The sequence below is a fragment of the Cryptotermes secundus genome, unplaced genomic scaffold (assembly GCF_002891405.2).
Source record: "Cryptotermes secundus unplaced genomic scaffold, Csec_1.0 scaffold757, whole genome shotgun sequence".
Lineage (NCBI taxonomy): Eukaryota > Metazoa > Arthropoda > Insecta > Blattodea > Kalotermitidae > Cryptotermes > Cryptotermes secundus.
Window position 1 is genome coordinate 332,197 of NW_019729905.1, and position 20,663 is coordinate 352,859.

General features: G+C 39.8%; 1 protein-coding gene across 1 annotated transcript in view; it reads left to right on the forward strand.

The window, feature by feature from the left end:
* The window catches only part of LOC111865795 (calcineurin-binding protein cabin-1), a 103,119-nt gene that overhangs the window by 71,422 nt on the left and 11,034 nt on the right, over window positions 1-20,663 (forward strand). The window contains exons 25-29 of the mRNA XM_023854089.1: window positions 1,188-1,429; window positions 4,272-4,380; window positions 7,394-8,600; window positions 11,673-11,917; window positions 15,151-15,314. Coding sequence (XP_023709857.1) covers window positions 1,188-1,429; window positions 4,272-4,380; window positions 7,394-8,600; window positions 11,673-11,917; window positions 15,151-15,314 — 1,967 coding nt within the window. The remainder of the gene's footprint in view (window positions 1-1,187; window positions 1,430-4,271; window positions 4,381-7,393; window positions 8,601-11,672; window positions 11,918-15,150; window positions 15,315-20,663) is intronic.

A 20,663-nucleotide genomic window follows, 5' to 3' on the forward strand; every position in this document is an offset into this window, starting at 1 on the left:
CAAACTGCTTTAACATCTTAACTAATACCCTTTCACTGTGAATGGTTATTACTGCTTATTTTACAGTAAGTACACACATTCTGCATGTACCCAACCATGAAGAGGCAGGAAAGGGGATAGCACAGTCAATGTAGTGATTGGCTATTGGCTGGACTGCCAAAGGGTCAGAGTTCAAGTCCCAGCATGTGCAAAATTTCTCTCTTCTCCACATTTTCCAGACCAGTTCTGTGGTCCATCCAGCCTCCTACCCAGTGGGTACTGGGGGATTTTCTTTGGGGGTAAAGTGGCCAGTGCATGAAACTGACAACTCACCACCAACTAGTGCTGAGGTCAACAAAAATGTGGATCTACATCCACTCCCCCATATAGCTTCATGGCATATTGCTTAATTAGCTAAGCAAAGGGACAACTTTACCTTTCTCTTACATATTAATGGGTGACCAAAGTAGATTTAAAGGGTGTTTCATGGTGAAAATGTCAGATCAAACTGCTGGTACACTTACTGACACCATGTCGAGAATGTCAGAGAAGGTTTCATCTTCTGTTGAGATAGTTCGTGTGGAAACAAGGTGAAGGGTCTGGAGAGCACAGGTTTTGAGTATTTGAAAATCAATCACAAATACAGTTTGGTTGCTCTGACAGCTGGCATTCACAGCCAGAATCTGGAATGGCTGTTGAGATTAAGCATATGTTTTTATAAATCCTCGAGGTTTCGTGTGTCACCATGTCGAGTCTTACATGTCTGGGTTTGTGTGATTGATTCAGCAGAGGAGACTTCTTTTGATGCTGTTTGGGAAAATGTCAAACAGTATTGGTCTTCAGAACAGTTCTGTCTTCTGGGATATAAAGCCATGTACTCCATTTAAATCAGCCAATGTTTTGGAGGATCATGTTGCTTACATCGTCAGGGTTGAAGATTAAGCCAGGCAAGAAACTAGCCTGAAGCAGGTGCAAAAAAGCTCTGCTTTCTACAAAGTGCAATGTTATGTCACAGAAAACAGAACTTTTCATAACCACCAATGTGTCAAATCCTGTGTTTTTTTTTTTGCTATAATTTTCTTTCCAGAATAAACCTTCTAAAAAAGTTCACAGAAGTTGTGCATAAAATTTTTTGGGTCACCCATTAATACTTCAATATGAAACTATTTTGTTTTTGCTACTGAATACAGACATGGACTTTATTGCAGGCTTGTGAACATCTTCATCAGACTCGGGCTAGTTATGCCCGTAAGATAAGTTACAATAATCCACAGAACTTGGCAGTTGAGGTCTTAGAAGTCTACTATAGGATCCATGCTTGCATTCTTAAATACTTGGAGCAAAATGAAGGCAGAAAGCTTGAGGAAGATACAAGGGCACTTTTTGAAAAACTGCTGAAGGATGCAGCTGAGGGACCTTTCATGGCCTCTAGTTCCAGAGAGACAGAAGGGTAATTGAGATTGCATTTCATATTCCATAATATTATTAAAGGAACTTGCATTTTTTGTCATTGTACCATATCTGTGATATGCAAGTAACAAATGTTTTCTGCAGAATACCTGAAATGATTATGAAGTCAAGTGGCAGAGTGTGACTTTTTCAGAAGTGTTAGCTAAATCATCAGGCAGAAAAAAATGTTGAAAACTTTGGCAACCTGGTATATACATCATACAAGATAATTACACATATTTGAGCTAAGAATTATTAAAGTTAAGGAATAAAAGAGGACAAATGTAAACTAAGAAGAAATGATTAGCAATTGCAGAACTTACTTTTTTATTACAACTTGTACTTCAGTTCCATGCAGCAGTTTTGTCAGTGAAATATCTTTACAATCTGCGACCATGCAAGAAACTCAAATGTGTTAACATTCCTCATTTGCTAACATGATAGCATAGTCTCTAGTCTGCTGTGTCTCTCATAACTATTTCTCCACTAACAGTACCTGTGATGAGCTGGCTTAAGGTGGAAAATGATGTATTGTGGCATGTAGACCTGTTGCTAGGCAGCGATTGGAAGATGGGCGACTGTACAGCAGCCTGCTAACAACAGGAGAGAACAGTGCTTTCTGTGTGGTCCATATCGAGATGTTGTAAACAGGAAAGTTTGAGCAATGAGTTAGTTGTGGGACAGTCGCTGACTGGTAAGAACATAAGCACAAAAGCATAAGGCATTGTTGTGACCTGTCACCAGGAAATGATTGATGAAGGGACTTAGTATGTGCTGTAGTGAACTTCAGAGTGTGTGAATTGGCGACAGTGCTGTGGTTACTTGTAGTTACATTCTGTAAGTGTTCAATAAATACAATTACCAGTCCAAACCCTGTGTGTAGTCATGCACACGTGACAGTGTTATGCGATTGCTTCTCTTACTGTTATATTGAGTACCACTAAAACATGAAAGTAAAATTTGTTATTTTATTTTTCAAAGTGTTATTTGAGGTAACACAATTATCATAAATGTTTCATCACTGATCACGCCTGTGAAGAACTGTCATTGATGTGTACTGAAATGACTATTTTCTTACAATTATTTACATGAAAGCCATTTCCCAAGCTCTAGTGGTTGCCCTGTAGTCTAGTTGAATTTAACTTGATTTGTGCCACACTGTAAGTATCTAGACATGAGACAGGTATTCATAAATAAAACACACCCTTTAGTGCCACCTCTAAGCTGCAATCAAAGCACTTGGTACACACCAAATCACTTTAGAATTGGTCTGGGACTGCCACCAATCCCTCACACAACTGGCCAGACATAATAAGAGTACAACTGATATGGGTGCCAGGCCATGAGGGTGTTGTTGGGAATGAAACCGCAGATCAGCTGGCAAGAACAGGATCTGAACAGCCATTCATAGGACCTGAACCACCTTGTGGCATCTCAGTAGGAGAGTATTGCTGAGAATGAAACTGCAGATCAGCTGGCAAGAACAGGATCTGAACAGCCGTTTCGTAGGACCTGAACCAGCTTGCAGCATCTCAGTAGTAGAGTATTGCTGGGAATGAAACCGCAGATCAACTGGCAAGATCAGGATCTGAACAGCCATTCATAGGACCTGAACCAGCTTGTGGCGTCTCAGTAGGAGAGTATTGCTGGGAATGAAACCGCAGATAAGCTGGCAAGAACAGGATCTAAACAGCCGTTCACAGTACCTGAATTGGAGTTGCCAAGAAAGCGATCAGGGACTGGGCTAACAGACATCACAAATAATCACTGGGAATCCACAACTGGGCTCACACAGGCAAAATGACATATCAGGACCCTCTCCCAAAAGAAGGAGGGACCTGTTAAAATTAAACAGAGATCAACTAAGATGGGTGGTAGGATTACTTACTGGACACTGCCACCTAAAAGGGCACCTTTTCAAACTGGGACTGACAGATGACCCAACCTGTGAAAGGTGCTACAAGAAGATGAATCAGCCACACACATCTTATGTGACTGTGAGGCTATAGCTTACTTAAGATATCGCCACCTGGGTCAATTCTTCATGGAACCAAGTGACTTTTATGATGCCCCCATAAACAAAGTCCTACATTTCATTCAAAGTGTAGGATTAATAAAGTGTTACTCCAAAGGGGAAGCACAGTAGATCATTGAAGGTCGCAGTGCAAGAGCCAGTTTCTATGGCTCACCCCCTCCTACTCATACTCATAGTGCCACCTCTAAAGGTGCATTTGCTTGTTCTTGTTGTATCAGTATTCACACTAGTGAGGATTTCAAACACGAAGAGTTGTATCCGTATATTAATCATGTCTTTCCTTCAGTTTTATTGCACCGCTAGTCTGCCATCAGGGGCTCGTGCAGCAGTGAGGGACACACACTCATTCCTATCTTGAAACTGAAAATTTTTTTATACCTGCCGACACATTTTTTCATTGTTTCATGTATGTTTGAAATCTGTTATTTTTAAGGGGATTCCATGTGGTTTTTATTTTATTTTTGTAGAACTGGATAGGTTTTTATGTAAGACTAAGTTCCATGTATGCAAGTGTTTTATTGTTGTCTATGTTTATGTTTCATCCTCCCCCCCCCCTCCTGCTTCTTCTTCTGATCATGAAGTTAGGACATTAAAAGCCTCATTATTTTGTGTCTTGTAGTCCACTTAAAGTTTCTCCAAGGTATAGTCTTCCCCCAGGTGCACAGTGAAGAAGTTGTTTTAGGTGTCTGACGTCTTTCATCCTTCTGACATGTGCCAATCAATTTTATTTATACTACTCTGACTTCTTCATTCTGTCCATGTCAGATTCTTAAAAAGATTTATAACTTTGGGTATTTTTCTATTTCAGAAAAACTGAGAGTGACGAAGAGCAAAAAAAAAGACAACTGATTGAGTCCATAGATTGTGTGATTGAAGATGTCCCATTTATGAAGAAAGCGCGTCTGGATTTGCCTTTGGTCAGAATATTATAAAATGTAAAATATTAAGTAGACTGATAAAGTGACAGGTGTTAATGGGCAGTTAAGAATGCATCAGTGTAACTTCCTCAGAAATGTGCAGTTGAGTGTTAGCTAAGAAGCATTGTGACAACACTGAGTAGGTTGTTCTGGCAGTAACATTGTAGACTTGTATTTGGGAGATGTTTGGTTCAAATCATGGCTGGGACAATGGCTGTTCTTACTGGGGTTTTTTGTGCCCCCCCAAGTTATTTTAGGCTGCCAGGCTAAAATCTTGATCCTCTCAAAACACTTTCCAGTTCATCAGTATTTCCAGCCACATATGCTCTGTACTGTGGATGCTGACAGTGTTGATGTTTGAAAGGCTCTTGACCTCCATTGTCAAGTTGTCAGTTTCATCTTGTAGGCTACTTGAGTACATGCTGTTCTGTGCAGGAAGCTGATGGATAAAGCATCATTTATGGGTGACAGCCCAAAACCGACCCTCAGTTGAAGATATATGAAGAATTGTGATGTAAGCTAGTAAACTATATTGAAACTTTGAAGACTCAAAGGAAGAGAGATCAGCTAAGGTCAGATGCAGCAGTAGAACAACAGTGTTACTATGTAAGATTTGAGGCTACACAGGTCAATGTACCGTCGGCAGCTTAGCCCTGAGGCTATTGGGTCAATGCTCCCAGTAACCCTGCCTTCCCCCCCTCCCCGACATGATGCTATACCGGCTCTGCCCTGCTACTTGCTGGCCCATCTCCACAGACCCTTCCCCTCTACTCTCTGTTGATTTTCCATGTGACCTACTACTCTCCCTCCCTTGCTGTTCCTATATAACTGGGTGTTTTCTACTGGTCACTCAGTCTGCAGCCACCTGCTCATGCTGGTTCCTTGCTTGCAGATTTTTTGTACCCTGAAGATGGAGATGATACGTTCCTCCAAAACGTTGATTTACACAGTATCTACACAGGGCCACATTATAGAAGACAGCATTCTTCAACAGTGTTACTGTCTGTAGTGGTGAAAGTGTGTCTTTTCTATTATAATTTCAGGATGTTTATAGAAGGTCTGAGGGAAATTGTACTTGACATTGCACTCAGAAATACTCTTAGCTTCTTTGTCTCAAGAGATCTTCCCAGTTCTGAGGGTTGCTGGAGATTCTCTTCTTCTCTTGGCCTGCAAAGGTAAAGTTGTTACTGTAAAGACATATGGAAGGTAGAAGTATGGCTCGACCATTCTTAGTCTCAGCACTAGATGGAGGTGAGTTATCAGGTTCATGCCCTGGCTGCTTTACTGCTAGAGAAAGAGCTCCAGGTACCCACTGGATAGGAGTCTGGGTGGGCTGCAGAGCTAGTCTGGGCCACAGGAAGAAGGGACAAATTTCTTGCCCCTGCCAAAAATTGAATCCTGGCTGTTGCTGTACTGGCTGAGCCATCCAGGCTTGTGTCTTGGCCTTTAGTTTGCTGCTAACATGTGATAGGAGCCAATATAGCATAGTCGGTATAGTGACTGGCTACAGACTGGATGACTGAGATTTGAAATTGAGTCCCGGCAGGGTCAAGAATTTTCACTTCTCCATGTTATCCAGACCGGTACCGGGGGGCTCTTCCCCGGGGGTAAAGTGGCTGGAGCGTGAAACTTACCGCTCACGTCCAACGAGTGCCCAGGTCAAGAAAGTATGGCTCTATACATCCACTTCCCTGTATGTCTTCATGGCATAGTGCTTACTTAGTTAAGCATGGGGACAACTTTACCTTTTTTTAACTAATGTGGTACTTGGTGCTGGACTGTTAGGAAGGAATTGGTGTACCTAAGGCTGGTTGCACTAGATCTATATACAGTTTTCTTAAGAAATTCTACAATAACAAAATTTCAGATTTTTTTTTACCTGTTTTATTACATGGGGTGGGGTGAGACTGAGTCCACTTGGTGCATTGGCCGTTAATGGGTCTGTGTGTACCAGGCCTGGATGATAGATGAGTGTGGAATGAGACTGGAATCATAGTGCTGTGAGATGGAAACATAATGGGACCATGTCACCCGTCTTGCACACCTTTCATTCTGTAAAAATATTGACCCCCCCCTCCTACTTGAATGTTGAGGAAGCTGCTCAGCAGATGACAAAGACCAAGGTTCACTGTGAAGATTCTAGAAATTTCAATGTAAGTGATATGCCTATAGAAAAGAACTGTAACAAGTTAGTCAGCTGTCAGTCGTCTGTGCAATTCAGTTGAGCACCATAGATGACTGGAGTAGAAATCAGTGAGTTTTCCACTGTTCAGTTCAGTGCAGTTTGTTAATGAAATTAGTCAGTCAGTCCTCAGTTGTGTGTAATGCAGTGTAATGTGTTTCATGACTCTGTGATGGTTAATGTGTATTATTTAATCACACTACCACTGTGAGACTTTCTAAAATAAAATTCTATTAATATCAGCAGTTACTTATGCTCTTTTGGCTGGTGAACATCCCACACTGTTTGTAAGAGACATGCACATTATTGTAAAAGGCACATAACAATTGGGAACAGAACATGATTCGAAGAAACCCTGCTACAAAAAACACATGACACCAAAATTATTTTTTACACATGCAGCATGCAGCAAATGGTTTGCATTTTGTACTATTTTACTATTTTCTTTGTTCCCATTTTTTCTTTCTGTGGTAATGCTGTCAGTAGGCTATGTACCATAAAATGGTAGAATGACTGAGGAATAATGAATTGGGAAAGTTTGGAAGAACCTGGCATTTGCCTGGAGGGACTGAGGAAAACCATGAAACCCCTCAGTCAGTAGAGCCATTGCCCCAGTTAAGATTCACATCCGCCATCTCCCAAAATAAGTCTACTGTTTTACTACTAAACAAACAAGTCTGGTTTATTTGTTCTTGGGATCAGTGCAGTATCAGTGTGTAGAAAGTCTGAAAGAGCCAGTTACAACAGTTGGTCGTATACTGAACAGAAAGTAAAAATACAACTTATGGTGCAAAAAATTAATTAATTTTTTCGTTTTCTTTTCCCACACAGGATATATGTGTAATGGAGGATGTTATTGATGTGATGGAAGGACTCATTACTAGAGTTGTAGAAGGGGAAAGTAGGATAAATCAGACACTGTGCACAGCAGAGACACCAGACAACATAAATGTGAACCCAGTTAGGAACAAAGATGATGGTGTGGAAGTAATCATTTTAGATGACACATTGCATAAAACCTTTGAATCTCCAAATGAAGTGAATATGCAGGTGGACCCACTAAGCATAGACACTGAGACTGTTGTCATTAAGAAAGAGCCAGTGACAGAAATGGTTGATTGTAAAGAGTTAGTAGTGCATGAGCTATACACTGAAGCAAACTTGGATGACATTGATTTAGCAATGGAAGTTGTTGAAGAAATTGTTGTTGAAGAAGTCATAGTTGATGATGAACTGGATCAAACAAGTAACAGTGAGAATAAAGCAAATATAATAAAAGATGAATGTGAAGAACAGATCACTGAGTTGAAAATGTTGGAAGCTTCTAGTGATGTTAGAGATGTAGTTGGAAGTTCGAAAGTTGAAGCAAGTGGCGATAAGTGTCCGCAATTAAGTAACACTAAGATGGAAAGTGGTAGGTATAACAGAAATGGTGGGGATGTTGATGATGAATGTGAAGATGATGATGATGACAATGATGGTGATGATGAATATGATGGTGATGATGATGATGATGACGATAATGATGAAGTGGAAGAAGAAGAAGATGATGAAACAGAAGAGGAGGAGGAGGAGAAGGGAGGAAAAGACATTAAAAGAAATGAGCTTCACGGAGCAAGCAATATGAACTTGGAGAATGAAACACCAAAGTTACCTGAACAACAGCCAGAAACAGAGGAAATGGAAAATATGATACCGGAAATTCCCATAAATCGACGCAGTTCTCAGGAGACCACTACAAGCACAACCACCACTACAACAACAGAAACTTCAACAGCAAACTCCACTTCAAGCAGCAGTGATTCTGAAGGCGATTCATCATCTAGCAATGAGGACTCCAGCAAGTCTTCGTCAAACAGTGATTCTGACAATGCCAGTGATTCCAACTCTGAAGAAGCAGACCAGGCAGCTGAAACAATCACGAGAACTACATCAACTGCACTCACAGACAAGAAAAAGAGCCAAGGACCTTCACCTGCCAAGCGAGAAGATGGGAGGAAGAAAGATTATGGAGATGATGAACTCGGTGGTAACTATGGTATGTTCGCTGTATGATGGAACTTGCATAACTAAATGTGACAGAAATTAGCAACAGCAAAACCAATACTTGCTGTAATATAATCTACAGTGAACTCTTGATTGTTCATAGTATTAGAGGGGAGAAGTATCTTGCGTAATTAAAACAACAGATGATCGAAAAATCTGGGAATGTTCGCTGTTGATATTGCATTAAGTCCTGAAAATCACTTCATTATTACTTACTGGTCATGAAACAGTGAGACAAATACCTTTTTGCAGCAGAAGAAAATAATTCTTTTTCAGTGGTCGGCTGGCATGGAAAGCAAAAAAATAATAAAATAGAAAATGAATGAGTTATACTTGAGGTTCTGATAGTTGTGACTGAAGAGAACATTCTTCTAAATTGTAACTCCATGTAGTTTGATAGAAGCCCACCAACATTCCCCTGAAACATTGGTGGACGACCCAGAAGACCATACGTGTAACAAATTATGAATTTGAAACGTGGCAAGAAGATATACAGTCTACTGTAAACAGTTGGGAAACATCACTGATACCTGTTATTGAAGCAGGTGTCATGTGCAACACTTAAATTATTACAGGAATAGATAGACCATATATGTAGATGATTCCAAAAGTAAGGTCTCCAAAGCGCTGGGTAATTTTTCGTGCGGCCGTTGGCAACCCTGTTGCATTCATTGCTTCCCCCACTCCCCCCAATACCACCAAGCATGCACGCACGTAGCTAGGACCCTCAGTCTTGGCACGGTTGCCGTTAGCAATGGAGCTCCCGATTACTAAAACCGCGAAGTGTGAGATTCGCGCTGTTATTCGGTTTTTGAACGCAAAAGGGACTAAACCAATTGAAATTCATCGTCAATTGGTGGAAGTATATGGCGAGTCGTGCATCGACATAAAGAACGTCCGCAAGTGGTGTAGGGAGTTTGAATCTGGTCGTACTGCAGTACACGACGAAAAAAGTACAGGGAGACCGTCAATTTCTGACAAGACAGTCGCGAAGATTGAGCGAGTCATGCGTCAGGATAGGCGCATCACACTCGATGATCTCTGCATTTCGGTTCCCGAGGTTTCCCGAACCACCATTTATCGGGTTTTGACAGAGAAGTTGAATTATCAGAAGGTGTGCGCAAGATGGGTCNAGTCTGCTGGTAAAGTCATGGCAACTGTGTTTTGGGATCGAAATGGGGTATTGTTGGTTGACTTTATGGAAACTGGGACCACAATAAACGCTGAGAGATATTGTGAGACACTGAGAAAACTCAGGCGGGCGATTCAGAACCGGAGAAGAGGGATGTTGAGCAAGGGCATAAGCATTCTCCACGATAACGCTCGCCCCCATGCTGCCCAACAAACCGTCGCTCAACTGCAACAGTTTGGATGGAACATCATCACCCATCCACCCTATAGTCCGGACTTGGCGCCCAGTGACTACCATCTCTTTCCAAAGTTGAAAGAATATTTGTCTGGAAAGCGCTTCAACAACGACGATGAGGTGAAAGCTGAGGTTCGAAGTTTCCTGAACAGCATGGAGGTGAACTGGTATGACATGGGCATACAAAAATTGCCACTGCGCCTACAAAAATGCATTGACCGAAATGGCGATTATGTAGAGATATGAGTACATGTTCAAGATTCAACTGATGTATCCAAAATTGAAAATAAATATTTATTTTATATTTTCAAACATAGGAGACCTTACTTTTAGAATTACCCTCGTATAAAGAGTTCTGAAAGTCCCATCATTAGTTCGCATATGGATAATCAAGAGTCTACTGCAGATATGTTTTTCTGTAGAACTATCATTCCCATATTGCATAGCTGCTTCATTTTTTGTTTCTTATAGTTATTCTTTAAAACTGTACCTTTACAGCTATTGTAACTACCACAAATGAATGAATTCAGGGAATAGTGTACAGTTATATGTAACTTATTTATAGAAGCCACAGAGACCATCTGTAATGTCCATATATGAGGTCTGACAGATAATGGAGTCATGTTTATATGCACCAGCTGACAGCACTGCTGAGTTGGTGAATGTCTGTATGATTCAGCAATTTTGTGTTGAAAGGGCATTGGTATTCAGCAGTTATGGATGCAGTGTTTTATTGATGCACTGTTTGAGGTTGATTTTTACCGGTTATCTGAACATGAAAAATATCTGTGACAAAATGGTGGGAAAAAAATTACTGCTGCAAGTAAATACTGAGGAATAGAATTTTGTCAGAACTTAAAGCAAAGTTGCTGGAAGTACCAAACTTTATGGAAGGAATAGTGACTAGTGATGTAACCTGAGTCTTGTGGTGTTTCCCAGAAATGAAATGCCAAAATCTCCAACTGGAAAATCTGATTCTTTTTATTTGAATGTTTATTTTAGTTTTTTACTGAAAACTTAGTTGGCTTCTTTCCATAATAGTTTATATAACATTTTAATATGAATAAATAAGATCTTCATAATAATTTTACAGTCTGCAGCATCAAAGAAATATGAATATTAAAGTTTTGGATGAAAAACAAGCCCTTGAAATCAACAGAATGATTTTTTATGTATTAATTCTTCTAATGTAGACAATTAGACATTCTGCCTTCAAAGTTGGAACATTTAGAGATACACAAACCAGGTTATTTACTGGCCTGCCTACCCATTCAGCACATTCAGAAAAGTGAAGTTTGGTTGAAGAACAAGTAACAAAGTTGGAACATGCACCATGCTCAAATGATTTAGCCCCTTTTCTCAAACTGAACCTCCAATTTAAGCAGCCTCATTTTGAATCACATAAAAATTCCCAGACACTGTAACAGCAGTATTGAATTTACTCTCGGAAAATTATTTATATCAATGTTTACAAGTGTGACAGAATACTGGATGCCTGTGTAAGGTCAGATAGTGAATAATTCAGAAGTAAACACATTCATTAGATGTTTTTACCCCCCCCCCCAACATCCTGAATCAGTTTAAATATTTATTTTTCAAATCCTGTATACAATTTCTCAGCATACATTATTTGCACTCTTGTTATTATCTTATAGGGGTCTCGTACATATTTCAATTTATGATTTACTGTTGCTGTAGATCATTATGAGCTGGTGCGACAGTGTCTGGTTGCTCTGGAGGAATGTGTTCTGCGGTTCCCCCAACATTACAAATCCCTTTATCGTCTGACGCACTTTTATTTCCACTCCAAGTTCCATCGCAATATATCCAAATGTCAGGACCTCCTTATGGGAACCTACAAGTGCCTCCCCATGGAAGGAAGGCCTGCCAATGCAAGCTTCCAGGGTCTGTTTGCTGAGAGGAAGAACAATAACTTCTTTAATGTGAGTCAACACATTTCACTTAATTATTGTTTCCTCAGTGGAAAGGATGATGTAAACTTTTAGTAAGTCATTAAATCTGGTAATTAAGTAGCTCTTGTGACTCTGTACTTTTGCAAACTGATGAAGTCCCTTGTCATGGCAGCTGGTGTTTTCAAACCATACCTAAGAATTTTAGCCTTTAATCGTTTCATACCCAAGGCATACCCCTTCATTATATCTTCTTCTTTCCCTGTTCTCCTTTCTGTTATCCTTTCCCACATCTTTCTCTTTCTTCTACACTTCCGCCATTATTCTTCATCCCCTCCTCCTCCTCTTCTATATTCTTCCTATATTTCATTTCCTTCTCTTTTGCTGTCTCTTTATCTCCTTCTTTCTCTTCATCACTATCTTCTTTCCATCTCTTCCTGTTTCTTCACCTCCTCTACTTCCACATCACCTGATGTTTCTTATCTTCTTTTACATTTGTTCTTCAGTGCACAGTTGCGTGCTAGGGTCTGGAAGAGTTAAGCCATAATATATTGTCACGTGTTGGGTATGTGTCACACGACAAATAACTTCATGCCATTCTGGATCTAGCGAATTTATTCCACTTGCTCTTACATTTACACAATTCACAATTACACCACTACTGCCATCTGCAGTTTCACAATTACTTCTCCTGTAGTCATTTCCTTTCACTCAATAACAGTGGACTTCAACTTATTCNTTAGTGTGACGGACCAGAATGAAAGTCCTTAAAATCAATATAACTGTTCAGCCAGCTTTTTATACCATTCCCCGTTGCCTNTTTCACTCAATAACAGTGGACTTCAACTTATTCCGGCAACTGCTAGACTGCAACTGACTGGTTACTCCATGATCCACAATGTCACTCCTAATCACACACTCTCAATATAACTGTTCAGCCAGCTTTTTATACCATTCCCCGTTGCCTTGTGTCAACAGCGGTATCCCCTGTTGTGTCACGGGGGTGGGGGTTAACGAGCGTTGCACTGTCCAGGTCACAATATTATTTGAACTGATCTGTGTTTTTCCATGGATTAATGCTTGTTGGTGTCATGAGTGTATTAATGTTAACGAATCTTATTTGCCAAACAGGAGATGAGTAAATTGAATTTAAGTGAAATTAAAAGTTCTGATTATAGCCAAGTCATTTGAATGAATGAGATTCCCAAAAGAAGAAATACAAAAATAACCTGAGCTTCAGTTTTAATCTTAACTTCTAAAACATTTTTAAAAGTTTTATGGACTCTGTCAGTATAACCACAACCAGCACATTCAGTCCACAAACCCGTAGTTTAGAACCAATAACACATTAAGTTTATGAGCTTCGGATTCGTGTTTATGAGTTAGTTCTCAGTAATAACTTTTTGCGCTGCACTCATGTCCTGTATGCAGGTTACAACAAGAACACAAGTGGCAGCTAGACCCTGAGCTGCCAATATTTATCTGCAATAACTATGAATTTCAACTCAGATGAAGATCTTGGGCACTTCCTCCTCATTCTGTGCTGTTATATCCATCTTCAGAATACTCACTGGCTATGATGTTCTCTCCCTGTTTCCAGCATATATTAACAATAAATTATATCTTGTATATGTATGTGTGTTGTGACATGTCCAAGGTTCCGTTTAGTCTCTTCTACAGCCAGATGGACTAGAAGACACCTTTTTGAAGGGTTTCATTTCCTGTGTTAGCTACTGTATCTGTAGCTGGTCTATTTGTTGCTGCAGGAACTGCAGTAGTTCTGGCTTTCATTCCTGTGGTGACATCTGCCAATGTACGCGTTGTCATGTTTACGTGTTTACAGTTGCTGCCTATGCAACAATGCATTCACTGTTCCTTGTTGTATGGAAAACATAACTACTGAGCCATTGTCTAGCAGTGGACTTCTCTGGTGTGCTTTTCTGACTGCGCACTGGTCTATTCCAGCTTGTCCAGACATGTGTTTTAACATGCTGTTGTCTAGAAATGTATGCCCGCTCAGATATTCTGGCTTTTAGGTGGCATGCTACAATATAATGTAAGGGACAACATTTCATATTTCTTGTAAGCTTGTTATGTGATACTAAGTGGGCCAGTGCAGAGCAATTACTGTGACATGGATAGGCACACTTTCACTGTATCAGCTGAATACTGACCACAACTTAACTTGCTGAGGAAACAGTCTTAAATTCCTCCTTCCATGGAGAATCACGGTGGTACCACTCCACGGATTGTTGCTGTGCTATGTCTGCTGCTTAAAGCAGTAAATCATGTTTCATCACATCCTGTGACAGAAGAGTTTCCCCTACTGTATTAAATCATCATAACAGCTGTGTGAAAATGTCCTTGGTTTGACTTGTGTGGTTGACTGCTAGCTGGTGAGGAACTCATCTTTGCATAACCCAAATGATCAGTAAAATTTCTTCCATGATTTCAGCCATGCTGCCAGCTCCACACCTGATGCTGCACTCTCCACAAATTGTGTCATTGACAGACTGTATAATGTTATTTGAGGCAGCTGTAATATAGTGACAAGTGCATTCCTTATCATGAAGATGAACTTTTCAGATTGCTTCTCTCTTTGTTTCACCACATGACCAGCATTACATCTGTTCATTGTACCATATCTGTAGACAGTTCTCAGTCTTGTATGAAGGCCTACATGCATTTTTGCATGTAACTCGCTAAGTATTTATTAGAGTGCAGAAGGTTTTGGGCAGAAGCTGTAGATGAAGATAAAATATGTTATGTCCCATGCACTTTTTAACACTTTTCAAGATAATTAAACCAAAGAGAGTGAACATGAGAGAATGTTCATGCTGTGCATATGTTTCCTGACTTGTTTAACTTTTGCTATTGACTTCATTTTTATAAATAAGAGCAGAATGTTCATGACCATGGTATATTAATACAATTATTAATTTTCTGGACATTATCTATAGTCAAAATTTTTATTAAAACAGTGTTTTTGAGCTTAGATGTTGGATGATATCTGGAAAATCCATCATTGCATCCATTTTGGTAGCTGTTATTGCCATGTTATATTTTGTTGCTGTTGTATGTAATTTAAATTAATGTTTTTTATAAGTAAACTGATTCTGATGTAATAATTTTGTCATCAGCAAAGAGTGACTATCACATGAATGTATTAAACCCTACTGAAAATAAGTTTCCTCAGAATCTGTGCATATTGTTAGCTATGTGTTTTGGCTGATAGAGTTTTGTGTAACGTTTCATGTGTGGAATAGGGAGTATGGCGCATACCAGTATCTGAGATTGACCGCCCAGGCAGTTTTGCCTCCCATATGAGCCGCTGTGTTCTACTGCTCATGGAAGTGTTGCGGGAGGTACGAGATCACAGGATGTTGCTGGAGCTCTGTCTGCAGTTGAGGCGAACTCCTGAAGCAGACAAGTTAGTTCTCTGATTTTATTTTTAGAGCTATATGTGCTGGCCGTTTATAGTTATGTTGTCTCTGTGTGTTTGCATAGGCTTGTCCATGGTTACATGGTAATTAATTAATATATTTTTTATTTGGAATTACTGTTAATGTTTTAAAAGGAGCTGGGTTAGCGTAGTCAGTATAGTGACTGGCTACAGGCTGGACGACTGAGGGGTCAGAGTTCGAGTTCAGCTACAGTCAAGAATTTTCTCCACGTCGTCCAGACAGGCTCTGGGGTCCACCCAACTTCCTATCCAATGTGTAACAGGGGCTCTTTCACCAGGAGTAAAGCAACTGGGGAGAAGCTGACAACTCACCTCCAGCTAGTGCCAAAATCAAGAATATACATCCACTCCCACATACGCCTTCATGGCGTAGCGCTTAATTCCTTGAGCACAGAGACAACTTTACCTTTTTTACCTTTATAAATGTTCTAAAAGGGACATTTTAAATCAGATAGCATTTGTAGCCATATGTTTGAGTTTTGAGTTGGTATAGTGATGGGCTTTGGACTGGATGGTCCAGGTTCAATTCCTGGCAGGGGCAAGAGATATTTCTCTTCTTCACAGTGTTCAGACTGGCTCTGGGGCCCACTTAGCCTCTTGTCCAATGGGTATCAAGGTCTGTTTCTGGGGGGCGTGAAGCAGCTGGGTATGAAGCTGACAGTTCTCCTCCATCTTGTGCCAAGGTCAAGAATTGTGGAGCTATACTTCCACTCCCCCATACATCTTTGTGGTGTAGTGGTTAATTAATTAAGTGCAGGAACAACTTTAACTACTTAAATACATAAAACTGTCCTAAAGATCTTAAATAAAGTAGTTTTGTGTCCAGAGGGTACTTAAAAGTACTGGTACTGCATATTGCAGTGTCAAAATGAAAACATTGTTAGTTATATCAGTTTCTGTTACGTAGGCAAGGTATTCTTTAAGTCTAAAAAAACAATTTATTTCATTTCTGTGACATTCAGTGCTGTAAATCTGCCTTCTCCTATCACAGTACACACTGTAAAAGATCCATTGAGGCACTAATGGTTAATTTTACCTGCAACTGTATATAAATTTTCCTTAGACTAATCTTGGCTCCATGAGTACACACACTCAGGCACTCTGCTTGCTTGGCTTACTCTTTGACCCGAAGATGGAGGTAATACATTCTTCTGAAACTTCAGTAAATGTCTACTAGATCACATAACATCACATCCCAGAAAATAGTGCAATTAACAAAAATATATTCCTTTCTTTTTAAACTATCGTTCTATTTGCTAAAGTTTTGCTATAACCGCACATTCTAATACACTGTGTGTCCAGGATCCGTTAGGACTCATTTTTTTTATTTTGCCCTGCAGTGCCATCTGTTGGCGAGTTGTGGCATTAAGATTCTTGAAGTTTCAGCTGTGGCTGTCTGTAATTTCAAAGCACAAGCATCACTGCATCATGTGTTCTGGCCTTGCATGTAACAGTACTGTTCTGATGCTAGTCAGAAAATGGCGGTTGAACAGAGAGCCAACATCAAATTTTGTTTGAAGTTAGGCAAAAGAGCCGGAGAAGAATACAAAATGATGAAAAGTGTGTATGGTAGTGATTTTTTGAGTCGCTTTAACATGTTTCGATGATATGCTATATTTCATGATGGCAGGGAGGACATTGAAGAAAATGTGAAAAAAGTGACCAAAATCCTTGCGTCGCATCAGACAGATGTGTTTCTGCAAGACTCATCGAGGAGTTTTTGGGAATTCATTCATTCATCAGTAATCTGTCAAGACGACAGGTCCCCGATCTCTTCCAAAACAGTTCCTCCACTTAATGCAATCTATAGCTTTCTCCTTCAAATGAGAATATCATCTTCTGTCCCCAAGGTCATTCAGCATCTTCTTACGTCTTCTTCCTCGTCATCTGGTCACTTCTATCCGCCCCTCTATCTTTCCTTCATTAGAAGATAGTTCCTGCGTAAGATATGACCAATCCAGTTAGCCTTCCGTTTTGTTATTTCATGTAGAATATTCCTGTGCTCACTGACTCTAAATAACACTTCTTCATTTCTCACATAATCGGTCCAACTGATCTTCTCCATTCTTCTCCAACACCACATTTCGAAGCTTTCCAGGTGTTTCTGATCTACTGCCCTAAGTGTCCAAGTTTCAGCCCCATACAAAGCCATGCTCCAAATGTAGCATTTCACTAGTTTCTTTCTAAAATTTAAGTCCAATTTGCTGGTAAAAACATTCTTCTTCTTGCTAAATGCAACTTTTGACATGGCAATCCTAGATTTAATTTCACAAGTACATCTTCCATCATCTGTTAACAAGCTACCCAAATATTTAAAACATTTCACATTCTCCAGCTGTTTTTGGTCTATCTTTATTGTGACTGGGGTTGGTTGTCTCGAAAGTTTCATTACTTTTGTTTTTTTTNATATTTCACATTTTCAGTAACTTGCCCTCCTAATTTGAAGTCTCCAAGCCCATCCAGAGCTTCCTTGGTAAGGCATTCGCTGTACAAGTTGATAGAATTGGTGATAAACAGCATCCTTGTCGAACTCCTCTTCCAGTCTTCACACTTCTTGTCTCCGCACTGTCCAGTCACACTCTAACGTTCTGATCCATGTACAATTTACTAATCAATCTTCTTTCACCCCAATCGATACCTGTTTCCTTTAGGATCTGCATTAATTTGGTCCAATTTACACGGTCAAATGCCTTCTGCCAGTCTATAAAGTAAGCACACAGTTCTTCATCTATCTCCAAAGTTCGTTCTGCTATAATTCTCATCCTTTGGGATTAACAAAAAGTATTGTGCATCAAATTTTGACCGAGGATTTGGGCAAATGGAAGGTCTGTGCACGGTTTGTACCACTCGTGCTGTCGGGCGATGAAAACATGCCAGAGTGGAACACTGCAAAGACATGTCATGGTGGGCCCAAAGTGATACAAAATTTACAAAATTGATTGTTAATGGTGACGAGACATGGTGTTTTCAATATGAGCCTCTCACAAAGCAGCAGAGTGCAGCGTGGTTGAGCCCAAAGAAGCCAGCTGAAACCAAAGAAAGTGTGCTTGCAAAAGAGTCAAGTAAAGACACTGCTAACCGTTTTCTTTGATTCCAAAGAAATCATTCACAAGAAATTTCTGCCAGAAAGTCAGACAGTGAATTTTGATTATTATCTCGGAGTCCTCAATCGTTTGTGGGCGAGANATTGAGTCGTCTGGAACTGAACATTGACAACACTGTCCGGCCAGCCAGATAGAAACAATAACTTCCTGTTTGTTCGCTAAGCGAGAGACTGAACCAGATTGTCTACCAGCGTATGAGAAGTGAGGTCTGTGTGACCTTCACAACGCGCTGAAGCAAACTCTGCCTTTCCGCGCTCCCGCACGCAGTATCTATAGTAGCGTAAACTTACACGACGCAACGAGTTGAAACTCGTGTACAGTCTGACCAAACATTTTGGTGTATAGTGTCAATGTATTTTGGATATAACGACGTCTCAAGTTTGAAGAAAAAATTATGGGTAAGTCTTGGAATTTCATTACACATATAATAGAGAGTATATTTTGAATTTCATGACATAACAATCACAGTTAATTTTTATTTGTAAAAATTGCCATAGGTATATTGTAGGAAATTTCATTCTCTTTCAGGCGGTTTTTAGTTCGTATTTCTAAGCTGCACAGAACGGAAAATATGTAGTTTTTTCTAAAAGTCTACAATATTAAAAGGGCAACGTCAATTTAACTCCGGCAGCAGCGCAGTCGTGGGGGGTTTAAATGCCGACTGTTAAAGGTTAATATTGACAGCAAGGTTCCTAGTTGCTCCTCCATGACAGTGCACCACCCCACAAATCAAAGATCATGCGCAATTTTTTGGCCAGAAAAGGATCACAGTCCTTCATCATCCTTTGTATTCACCAGATTTGGCTCCAGCAGATTTCTGGTTGTTCCCAAAAGTTAAGCTGGCAACGAAAGGAAACCGTCACAACACCATTCAGGACATCCAAAGGGAATGTACTGCAGTTTTAAATGTGATTCCACAAAAGGAGTGCAGTGACTGTTTTCAAAAACTTTTAAATCAATTCCAGCTATGTATTGATTCAGAAGGAGACTATTTTGAATAAAAAGAGTGAAATTTTGAAAATAATTCACATCTTGTATTTTTAATGAACACAGTCCTAACAGAACCGGGACACACTGTGTATGTTCCAAAATATTGTTAATAATTTCGGTTTTCCCGTGTCAATGCGATGATGTAAACCATTCCCTACCTCCCTTGGCGCTACAGCTCAGGGTGAGCTTTGGCCTCCTGAACAATCTGCCTCCATTCTTCTGTATTCTTCATCTTCCCCTCCATTTCAGCTCCTTTTCCCTTCATTTTACAGAGAACATCATGTACATCCTCCAACCATCTCAGCTTCTTCGCTGATGTCCATTTCCGTTCAATCCATCCATCTGGCGCTGATTATCTGGTTTCTGAACAATTTAGTTTCTTGTGAGGTTGTTAGCCTCATGCTCAACCCCCAACCTGGAGGACCAAAGTATCCCTCTTCGCCTGGCACCTACCCCTTGGCCTGTCCAGCATGGGTGACTCTACCAGTAGCTATGCTACCACCAGCATAGCTCTCAGGGTCTCAGGAACACTCAGACCCCACCACCATGATAGGTCTAGACACAAATGGTGTGGATATAAACCTAATATTATTAGAAAGTATAAAACTCTTTATTAAGTCCGTCACAACACAACAATACAGTATTCAAGGTTAAGTTAGCTTTGCTACATGTTTTGGCTATTCATAGCCATCATCAAGCAAATACACGATCATCATGTTTACACATTAGTGAACTACAATTGCATGGTAAGTATGGATACTTGACAAGTATCATATTACATGTGTATATACTCGTATATTATCATTTCGGCTATGAATAGCGAAAACATGTAGCAAAGCTAACTTAGCCTTGAACACTGTATTGTTGTGTTGTGATTTGAATTGAATTGAATTGAACTGAATTTATTTACATTCTATAAATCCTAAGCAGGTTAGTACCTTTGGATACAGAACAAGTCAAAAGGTTACATACATAAGTACAGGCAATTTTAGCTTAAAAATTAATATAACTTAATTTTACATCATTCTCTATTTACATTGAAGTATTCATCTAAAGAGTAGAAGGAATGAGCATGTAGATAATTCTTTAACTCTGATTTAAACTTTTTAGTATCATTGCCCAAGTTTTTAATACTTTGTGGCAGATTGTTGAACACTTTTATGCCAGTAAAGTAGACTCCTTTTTGATATACTGATAAAGTTGATGAGGGTAGGTGGAAGTT